Below are 11,608 nucleotides of genomic sequence, written 5' to 3' on the forward strand. Positions count from 1 at the left end.
GAAGGAGCCGGGCTGGGGCTCCTGCAGACCCCATTGTACTGCTGCAAGATTGCTCCCTGAGGCTCTGCTTCAGCCTCTAACACTGCACCTGCCCGTGATGGGTTGTGGCTTGTTTGGTGTGGTCAGTGGTGGTTACAGCATGCAACATCCTCCTCTTTCTCAGAAGCATGGCAATACTCACCCACACTCAGTCTTACTGGAGGTCTCCTGTGTCTTTTCTGTATCGAGACAGCTGCTTGTTATTCTGTGACACCACCAGATATCGAGGCTCCCCCCACATTCAAGATCTGTATTTACATACAGGCATATAGAAAATGCCATCACTGGCTCTGCAGAATTGCTCAGCATAAGTCTTCAGCCTGCTGCTGCTCTTTAAATAGCACCAGCAGTGCAAGGCTGTAACCACCGCAAGACACACTCACAGCTGAGCTCCAATCTGCCTTCCTGAGGCTCAGCCTGCAAGGGTCCTTCCTGCCACCCCTCCCAGGGACAGTCACCCCACAAAAGCACACTGCGAACTCTTAACCCCTTCCTTGTTCTTGCTTTTCCCTTTTGAAGAACCCACACCACCTGTTCCAGATGGCAACAAATTTAGGCTCATCCGCCTTTCACTGCAAGAGTTACCTGAAACCTTTTAAGGCAGTGGAGCTTCACCTGTCAGACACAGGGACACCTTCTGGGCTCGTTTGGTTTTGCTGCAGGTACGAAGCAAAGAGCCGTGCAAACCTCACTCGGTGGTTTTCCACGTGTCTCTGTGAGTCAGTTCCCCTGCAGTGCTGGAACCCCATCCTGCTCCCCTGGTTTGCAGCTCTGTCTCCTGCTGGGCAGCCCCTCCAGCACAGCGACTCTTCTTACCAACTTGCTAAAGAGAATACTTAGAAAGCTCAGTGTTGTACATGATGCTCGTAGGAGTGTCCTCCTTCTAGCCCCTTCATAACTCACCTTCTTTTCAGTCTATTCCTTAAGCATCTGTGTTACTCACAGGTTCTTTCCCTCTAAGCCCTGCCCATGTTCACTGCACTGCACTTGTTAGGGGAAAGCCAGGGAAGGCCACTGCCATCCTCTCTCAACCTCCTTATAATGACAGCGACAAGCAAGGTGAGGATGCTGAGTCCCCTCAGGCTGCAGATGATTTGGATGGGCAGATGGCTCCTGGAATATGCTATTAGAGGATCGGGGGTGGGGAGGAATGACATAGCATGGTAATTATCAGTGATGGAGTTGATTAGCAGCGCCCACAGAATTTTCCAGGCTACATCAATAATCTAATGGACATGGGCTTGAGAACATACGGGTGCTAATTGTGGCCTCTCCACCAGAGCAGAAAGTAGCAGCTCCATGCTCACAGACCTGCTGCCATCCCTGCTTGGAGGGTGCACAGGTCTCCAGAAGCATGGAGCTGAGCACAATACCCTCACTCTGCCTGCCAGGAGAAGCAGTAAGGGACTGACATTTGCCTGGTGCAAATGTCCCAAGCCATGGCAGCAAGGGCAGAGTTTCTGTGGCATCAGCTCCAATCTGAAGTCAAGCAGGTTCATATTCATCCCTGAAGTAACACCTTTAACTTCTGCCACCACTTGTTTTGGCTCAGCTTTGCCAGAAAGCTGCTGAACTTTTGGATTTAATCTTCATCTGATTTCTCTGGTGTGTATCAACTGCTCAGGTGTGGCCATGAATGTTGCATGGTCCTGAAAACACTCTTTGGGGATAAAACAAACTGTTCTTGCTGGCAGGAGAAACACTGACTTAAGTAATCCCGTAGTCATAGAAAAGAAAATTCTCCTTTAGCACAGAACATTCAGAAGCAGGAAGTTAAGCACAAGAACAAGACAAGGGGCAGGCCAGACTCCAGGGAAACCTCAGTGCATCCTCAAGAAGGGAACAACAGTGGTTTGTGAGCTAATTTGGGGTGCACAGGAATAAGGCACACATAAAGCACTACATACATTGCCTAAGGCAGCTGTGCTTTCCCAGTTGGGATTGAATCTTCAGCCAGAGACATTTCCTGCTTTATCCAAACCAATATGATAACCATTCCCCTTAAAAAGTGAAGCTGCTGTTCAAAGTGATGAATTCTCCTAACCCTGCCTAGCCTGCCCTTTTTGCAGGTGGCCTTTGAGGAAAGGAGCATCAGAGCAAACCAGTACGGCAAGAGGCTCCCAGCAAAAGTCACTGGGAGGATAATTTCAGTGAAGTCTTAAAATGTTAGGAATAGCCAGCTTGATTCCTTGAGCCTCAGAGATTTAGCAAGCACACCCTGAGATGCGGTCTCCCTCCTCTGCTCAGTGCAGCCTCCTGGTTGTTTTATTCAGTTACTTTGAATCCTCTGATGTTAACGCCTTTGAGACAACTTCATTCAGCTCCTTAACCCTCTCAGCCAAGGTCTCCTTTCTATTTCCAGCTACCAGTTCCTCCGTTGCCAACCTCGCCTTTTCCCTAGAATACACTTTAAAAGACTATTCTTGAAGTTTGCCACCACTTGACCCTCTCTGAGCAAAGTCACATTTCCAATTATTCTGCCTTGAGTAATGCACTGAACTTGCTCCCTGTTTCTTTTATCCAGAGCCCTACTGACTTTTTATTTTTACTTTTTCAAACATTCCCTGCCTCCTTTTTGAGTTACTTCTACCCCCTGCCCCCTGTTTGGCTATGATTAATGATTTTTCTTTTTTTCCAGTTTGATTCTTATTCTTTAATGAGATATTCTTGCCTGATTTTCTGATGTCATCCATCCCCCATAAAACAGTGAATAAACATCATCTGACTGTTTGGTTTGAGGTACTCCATAAATCCCAACACATCAGAGACCATCCTACATATCAGGGAATGTAGTCAGATACAGGATTTCCAGGAAAAATCAGGGTGGCAGGTTGACACTGAGCCTTATTTGCACAGTGCCAGGTTTGAGTATTTCCACAGTCATCCTTATGAATCACACAGTGGTATAGTTCAGTTCCTCCCAGCACAGCCTTCTCTGCCCAGTCTTACCAGAGGCAAACAGAGTACTGAGAAAACAATGACAGCAGTGAAAGGGAAGAGGTGGAGAGAAGACCAAGGACAATTGGGTTCCATTTGGTAGAATGAATGGGAAGAGGCACTATGGGTGAACAGGCAGAGGATGGGCAAATCTGGTGAGTGGCCCATAGGGCAGCTGTGGGAGGAGGGCTGCTGCAGGAGGCACAGTCCCTGCACTATGGGCAATGCCTTGTGCTTCTCATATCTACTGGCTATACAAATGCCTTGTTCTTCTCATAGCTACTGGCTATACATGGTCTTTAGAGGCCTGTGCTTGCAGCAGGCTTCATCCCTAGGGAAGCTTGGCCTCAAGCCCTGTATGCCCTGCTACCAGCCTCCCCAAGAACCCACCTGCTATTTCCACGCAATGCAGTGCTCCTCATCTACAACCTCTCCTCGGCTGTGGACTCCAAAGGCCTGGACACAGCCACCACTGCTGCAGCTGGCCTCCCTCCCCTGGATTCCTGACACTGCCCTTGCAAAGAGGTGATCTCCTCTCCATCCTGTGGGCCCACACATCTGACACCTCCATTGCCTCCAGAAGGCACACAGTGGATCTTACAACCCCTGCTGCTGCCCTCCTGCCTTGTGCAGCCTCCCATTCCCGGTCCAGCCCATTGGGTGACAGTAGTTACTCACCTCATTGCTTCAGCTGCTGGAGTCAGCTAGAAAATTCAGCTCCTGGAGTCATAGCTGAGCCTTCTGCATTAAGCCACAGCTCAACCTCAAGATGGGTACTTCACATGGTGACAGCAAGACTCGCTCAGGCCAAAGTGAGGTTTGCAACAGGGAAGAAGCTATTTTACAATTAACTTGAGGTGCCTGAACCCAAGATGAGAAACACTTTTTAACCAGAGGCCAGACAGTTCTACAGGCTCTGTTCATCAACTAGCCTATCAACATTCTGTCAGACAGAGACTGTCTGTCAAATAGCAGGCCTTGGAAATCATCTTCCCATCTCTCCAGGAAGGCATTTTTGTATGCAGGCCCTGCTGGTGCACTTAGCAAGCTTTATACAAGTACCGCTGTGTCCTAAAACCAGGCTTACCTCATTAAGAAATACCAGTTATCCTTTCACTTTGCATGAAAAATACCTCTCTAGGGTCACAGTATTAAAATTCCCTCCCATTTCCTACCTGAATTAAAATTCAAAACAAGTTACTTACTAAAAATAAAGATAAAAGAGCCTCTTTGAGACCCACTGTGTCTGCTGCAGACAACTTTGCAGATCTAATTTGCTCTTTGGCATTTACATGTTTGTTACAAGCCATCTTGCAGCAGTGCAGATAGCACTTTGCCTTATTGGTGGTAGAAATTTATTTATGAAAAACTACTGAAGACTTTGCATGCTGGGGCTCAGTCCTAGCATGGAAGCACACATAACGCTATGATCATGTTTATGCAGGCAGCAATGAGGGGTTATTGTAGTTGCACACTGCTCCACACTTAGACAAAATTATTTTTTCTTAGACATCAATCGGTGTAATGAGCATCATCAGCTCTGCACCAGTGCACTGAGAACCCAACGTCAGACATGAAGCATTCATAGCAACACCCAGCATCAGTGCAAGAAGCTCCATACATTTCAAGGCCCAAGGAAATTCTCTTTGCACCTCCTGCGTGACGTAAGCCAGAAACCTCTCCTGTGATTCCCACACTTGACCCCAAAGCACCTGCACAAAGTCATGTCTTCTCACCACAATGATAGACTAACCCACTTGTTCTTCATGGTTAACTACCCCTTTATGATCCATGACATCAAATTGTCACGGATCCTACTGTGTGCTGGCCTGCTACACTTGAGAGCCATGCAGTCCTGTGTTTGCTCCAGTAAAAGTAACTCTTTTCATTTGATCATCTCACTATGGGGAGCTCAGCTTCTCTCCAGACTGGGCCACTAACACTTACTGAAACAGAATAGATACTATACTGCTTTTGTTTTGTACCATTATTTTTTTTTATAGAAACACTTTATTGCTGCAGTCAATAACCCTGTGTATCACACACAAATAACCAATTACAGTTTAAGAAACTAAAAATAATTCTGCAAGTGGTAATACTGAGAAAAAGAACATACATGAAAGGATACAAAACTATACATTTAAGTTACTAGAAATTTACTAACTAAAAAATCCTGCAGAACTGTGAAGTGTCTTGTATAAACTATACAACACATGCCAGTGTAAAGTTGTTTAATGTTATACAATTACCTATCTACAAATGTTTTACCTAAGTACAAGATCAGCTGCAATTTTCTTTTAAACAGTTACCTTCTATACAAAGACAAGTGCTTTCAGTACTTCATTGGAATATACAGACACTGCAATATCTCTGAACTAAAAAATGATCACAAAATAAAAAATCCTGTTTAGAAGTTTTCTTTGCATATCCAATACAATGCAGTCAAAACCCAGCCAGCAATAGCCATGCTTTTGTATTTGCCCCCGTTTCAGCCCATATTTGCAAGGGACCCAAACCAGACTCACAGACCTCCTTTCGGCACTGGCCATGACCTCTAAAGCAGACTATGCCAGAAACACCTGTTGATATGCCCCAGCCCAGGGGAAATTTGGATCAGTCTCACTTTGTAACATAGCCAGCCAAGCACAGGGCAGAGGAACCTGCTCCTTACGCAGCACCAGAACACACAGACCAGGTGCTCTGATCAGTGCAGGAAGTGGTAGAAGGGATGGACAGCAAGTTACCTCAGCACCAGTGTAACTTCTGTTGAATCCCTCTTGCTGAAGCAAAGCCAACCTCAGTCACATCCAATCAGATGACTGTCTTCAAGTCTGGCAACCTCTTTAGTCAAAATATTGGATTATGGTCAAAGAAAGTCCTGAGAATTCATAGGAATTTAATATCTCGTGAACTCTTAGAGTGAAGCAATCTTCTGCAGCACATACCTGTGCTTCTAACACAACACATGGTCATGACCTGGCAGATGCACTGAAAGGAGATTTCCTTGGCATAATCAGTGCTTTTCTGGACAGGATACAAGTCCATAGCATGGGAGTTTGATCAGATCTCTAGAGCAAAGGCCCTGGCAATCTATGGAAAGAGCTGCAGTAGCTGGTACTAAGTCTATATTCCCTCCTGTTTTAATTCTTGTCCCAGAGAAGTCCCAAGTAACCTGATCTAACGTTGGCCAAGGAACAAGGAACAAGTCAGACTTAGTTCTAGTCATTTCTAAAGCTGCCAAAAGGAAGTTCTGGAATGCCTGATGTGATGGGAGTGGTGTTTTCCGTTACCAACATCCGGGTGGGCAGGATGGTGCTCACCCAAGCTAGCACAAGTGCCTTGCAGCTGGAAGCTGAACACACGTCAGCAGAATCTCCTTAAAGAAACAAGAAGGAAAAAGCACCATTCAGCCTTCTTACACCATTTGATAGCACCATGTAGAAGCAGAGAACTGCAGCTCCAGAAGCTCCCTGGTTAACATTAGCAAGAATCAGCTCAAGTATGACCAGCTTAAATGACAAGTCCTGGCAGATGCATCTCTTCTGCAGCCCTTCCTGGCTTGAGCAACCCTCACCAGTAAAGAGAATTTAAATACTAGGCATTATTTTCTTTAGGGTAAGAGCTACTGGAGAAAGGGGACACTTAGTAGTAACACTGGCTAAAACAGTTTTATCTGCAATTACTTTTCCCCAGACAATTTTAATGGAGATGTTTTTTCTTCCTAGGATACACAGGGCCACAGCAAAAACATTCAGTGTCCTGAATACACTGAACACTAACTGGTATATGCTGCACAGAGCTTCCCAAATGCCAAATGAATTTTCACCATATTTCATCAAGATTCACTTATGACGGTGATTAAAATAGGACAGGCAAGTTACAGTATGCCATATTGGCACTGTCAGAACACCAGTCAGACACCAGTGCCTCTCAGATGCAAACTGGAGCACAAACAGGTGTCATACCAGGACTTGTCTGCTTTCATTTGCCCTGCTGGCCACAGACTGGATGAGAATGCATACAGCTGATTCTGTGCATCTTGCAGACATGAAAGCTCTGTGCACTGGGCATTTCAGAAGAAAATTATGAAGGTATGTAAGACCTGATAGTAACCCACCTGAGTTTATTCAGTAAATCTTTTTCACAGATAGAAAAAAAAGAAAACAAAACAAGACTGAATGTTATCGGGGTTCTCAGTACAGGATCATTCATAGCAGAGTTCAGAAAAGAGCCTTAGTAATTGCACTTTAAAATATGGCAGGCATAGACAACAAGATCTACATGCACATGGTCATGAAGACTGCTGTCCAGTAAGGTGTGCAGGGCTTATCTGCCTACATCACATAGGCATGGTATATCCTGACAACTAGCACAGCATGCAAACCCATGCCAGTGCAGTTTTGCTAGGACTGCCTGGAGGTCTGTGTGTTTTAAAACACCGCAAGGACAAGGTACTGTGTTGTTTGTGAAGAACACAGCTGGGAAGCTTCAAGCATGAGATCATACAGAGGCACACACATGCGCACACTCTACTTCCAGCAGCTCGTCGTGTGTGTTCTTACCTTAGATCCGCCTCAGGCATTTTTACGAAAGATTAACACAGAAATAAATAAATAATAGATTATCAGGGGAAAAAAATAAAGGAAAAATCAATGATCTTTTTTTTGGGGGGGAATATGTTAAAGCAATCGCTTTTATTACAAAAGGTCATGCCCAGTGAAGTTGTACTGCAAAAGGACAAAGTAAAACCTGAACTGGACCTAGGGATTTAGTTCAGTATCTCAACAAGTAAGTAGAGGCTTTTACATAGCAGACATAGCAGAGAAGTCCGGGAGTTCCCTATTAACATCATCCAGAAAATTATCACTGATTTTACAGAGATTTAGATCAGGCTCAGGTAGAGAACGTTAGCATTCATACACAGAAGCCTCATGTACTGAGTTTCAGCGGGGCTTTGTGTCTGCCCCAGTCACACTGATGTGAGACTTCGGTTGAAAGAGGGCTTGAAGTTGGACAGTGAAGCAAACTGGTCAAGTGAATCGAAAGCAGACATCCCAGGCTTTGGGCAAGTCTGTCTAAAGCTCTGCAAACAGATTTTAAAATTGTCCCTCTTTTCATTAAGGCTGACAGATGAAATATCCAGTCCCAAATTCAAAGCAACAGACAAAGCTATTCTCTGACCATGTAACGCATCACATCAGGACTAAAACAGGCAAGGATTTTTTTTAATTCATCCACCTAATGCAATGCTTACACCCTATATTTTGATCTTAGCATCCCCTCTCACAATGTCAAATTCTTGGGTGATTCACACATGACAGAGTACTAAGGAAAGAAAACCAATTTCGGCTGTATTGATTCAATATCTTTCTTCCACAGCAGGTGACATTTTCACCAGTGTACCAGCAAACCCTTTACCAATGGTCCGGAATGACAGTTACACTAGGTACATACGTGGAGATTTGTCGATGATCTGACCTGTTCAAAACAAAACAAAAAAGCAAAACCAGTCCCTAAAATAGAGCACTGAAACCCTCATTCATTGAAAATGAACACTGTACACATCCACATGTCACAAGTGCAATATCCTTCAAAAAGAATTGCTCCTCAAAGGAAACCCAAAGAGGCAGATTTTTAGTGTTATGCTTAGTAGGATAATGTGAGCATGTGTTGGAAATCATGTGTTGGAATTTTTTTGTTTATATTTCTTAAATAAGGCAAGAGGCTTTCATTCTAGTAGAATGGATGGGGCGAAGAATGAAGAAATGTTCTGCAAATGACACATTCTTTCAAGTTTCATTCTTATTGGACACACACATTATAAAATAAAGATTTTTAAAAGTGCTATATGCTTTGTGAGTCTCAGCACAATCCGTGAAGCATAATGTTACACCTGCTGCCTAAGACAAAATGTTAGTGGCAGTGTTAGTGGTAGATTAAACTCTAGATCTCTCATTTCCTGCAGCATCTGGGACAACCTCCTTCATTATGCTTAGGAAAAAAAAAGACAAAACAAACAAAGAAACCCAACCGTACCATACTCTACATGTCTTCCACAATCATTTAGAGTCATCTTCTAAAGTAACAAATTCCATATGCAGTTGATGACAGTCCACCAGTGGCTTGCTGGACACCACAACCAAGGCTCATTCTACCCAATTACCTGTGGCTCTTCGATCAGCCAGTACGTGGGACACAACGTTGAGAGGTATGCAACCATGATAACATTGAAAGATATGCTGAAGGGGTTTAAAAAAATTCCAACAAAACACAAATGTAAGAAGAGTCATCCGCCAGCCCTCAGCTGATAGCCGATCTTAACAAGGTAGAGCAGCTTGCAGTAAACAATGGTATTTTAAATCTTCAAGGACATACAGAATCACCCCTCCCACCCATCAATCAGACGTGAAGGATTTCTGCAGCACAGTCTTCTGGCTCTGTGTAATGTGAAGAGTTTGTATCCGAATGGTGAACCCCAAGCATTTCTTTACTTTCAAAGTTTGGCTCCATTAGTGCAGGTTTTTCAAAAATGTTCTTTTTACTAGTTTCTGGACAGTTTTGTACATATATTACTCGGTTATAAGCTTTAAGTCTCTTCCACAGCTGTACATACACTTTGCATTGTACATACATGAACAGAAGTCCTCCAGTGAAACCAATAGCCACAACCACCAGCTTAGTCCAAAATGGCCATTCTAGAATCCCTGGAAGAAAGGGGAAAAAAAGAAAAGGAACAGAGAAAAGATCAGGTCAATACTGAGTCTCTCAAAAGCACCCCTAAAGGAGACAATTACAGAGTTCTCATTTTGCTGTTTTTCTTGTTCTCCTTTTTTTTTTTTTCACTTCAGGCTTAACACGTGTAGACTTCTAAGCTTGTTGAGTTCACATAATGTATCGCTCACCAAAGAGTTAAAAAACCCACAAAAACAATTGGTCCTTTATGACTGAGCTGCTGTGCAGCACAATCAAAGCAACAGACAGTAATAAACTTTCGGTCCTTTTACACCCGCTTTTAAAAGACAATTGGATCAGATTATGAATGGGCTTCTATGGCATGCTTTCCTCTTGATGTTAAGATATTCAGAGACCTAAGGAGTCTGTTCCACTCTACGATCACGCAGTATACACAGCCATAGTCTTTGAAGGGAACCATTGTCACCATACAGCTTGAGACATTCTTGACACAAACCTGACAATTTGATTACCTGCATGAGACCCAGTAGCTTGTAGCTGAACTACAGCACCTCTTCTGATGCAAGATGGTAGGTGTTGGAGATGCTGAAGCATTCTGGCAAGCTCACTTAACATACTAAAAATGACCACCAGTACTTTTCCTGGATATGCCTGGTTTGAACTCCTAGCCACTGCATCTCATTTCATCCTTATAACCTATTTTTAAATGAGAAATGACTAATCTTATACATCACCTGCTTATAAACATCCCATATTCATCCAGTCTCTCTCCTCTTGAAAGATAAGCATCCCAAGATGGATAAGAGACCATGCTGAATTACTCATTTTCAGGTTTCTCAGAGAATTAGCAATGTAACAAAATCATAGCTAAGTCTTCAAAGTTTTCACAAGATACAGGCCACTGTTCTTTTGGAAATGCATGGTTGTGTAGGAAGAATGAAAATATTTTAGTCTCCAAACCCAAAGAGCACTGCAACGTGACTACTGATGAAATCCCACTAGTGATGAATACCTGAACCTCTGATTCACAGGGGAGTTATCTGATGCCATCTGGAGGCAGCAATAGCCTACACTTTGCTGTGCAGACATGAATACATAAACACATACACGCTCCACACACGCACCCCAGCTCCTCAGAGCATCCCTCAGATCTAGAATTCAAATGAAGGGAGCAAAGAAAGCAGAGTAACAAGTACTGTGCAGTCATACTATTCCTAGTCATGTTCATTGAATGTATTGAATAAAATAACGAGGATAGGATAAATCTTTGAGAGTGTGTGCCTTTCTTTATCATATGGAAATCTTATACTGAATGAACAATTTCCACCATACATGGAAAAGACAGTGTTGGATGGAACAGAAACTACAAACTTTCATTCAAAGCAGATTCCTGACTGAAACTATGAACAATACAATACACGACCATAGCTAAACTGAACAAATGACAGCAAAACTATCTCTGCTCTACAGAGACTGTAAGAGCTCTGTGGATTTGCAGGTTCATAGATGCTCAGCTCTTCAAACCCAAGCCAAAGATTTCCCAACTGCATATGAGGTTGGCATTCAACGATCTGGCCTGCAACCAAGGACATTTTGCCTTAAAAGAGTAGTGATTCCCAGCCTTGGTGCACAGCCTGTCCCTCCAATCCTACCTTTAGGGGGAGCTCAGCTGCCTCAAAAAACAGTTCTGCAAGAGCTGTAAATGCACAGCCTGGCACTCCAAAGTCAACCCGTTTCAATTTGGTATGCTCACAGCTGGCACACTGAAGGAAAGCTGCTACCCCAGAAGTTAAGACATCCATGTAGTGGGCTGGCAACTACTGCATCAACTGCAGTGCACCTCATCTCAGCTGCATGAATGGGAATCAATCCGAATTTCTCTGCTTCACACACAACCACTCTAATTTCTGCAAACTCCCCGCAGAAAAGTTGTGCTAAT

General features: G+C 43.8%; 1 protein-coding gene across 3 annotated transcripts in view; it reads right to left on the reverse strand.

Annotated features, from left to right (window-relative positions):
* Positions 1-4,963: 4,963 nt before the first annotated feature.
* MARCHF8 (membrane associated ring-CH-type finger 8) overlaps positions 4,964-11,608 on the reverse strand; it is an 84,682-nt gene continuing 78,037 nt past the window's right edge. For all 3 annotated transcript variants that reach the window (XM_072340696.1, XM_072340695.1, XM_072340694.1), the window contains one exon: positions 4,964-9,680. In XM_072340696.1, coding sequence (XP_072196797.1) covers positions 9,376-9,680 — 305 coding nt within the window. In that variant the 3' untranslated portion in view covers positions 4,964-9,375. The remainder of the gene's footprint in view (positions 9,681-11,608) is intronic.

The sequence above is a fragment of the Excalfactoria chinensis genome, chromosome 6, assembly GCF_039878825.1.
Source record: "Excalfactoria chinensis isolate bCotChi1 chromosome 6, bCotChi1.hap2, whole genome shotgun sequence".
NCBI lineage: Eukaryota > Metazoa > Chordata > Aves > Galliformes > Phasianidae > Excalfactoria > Excalfactoria chinensis.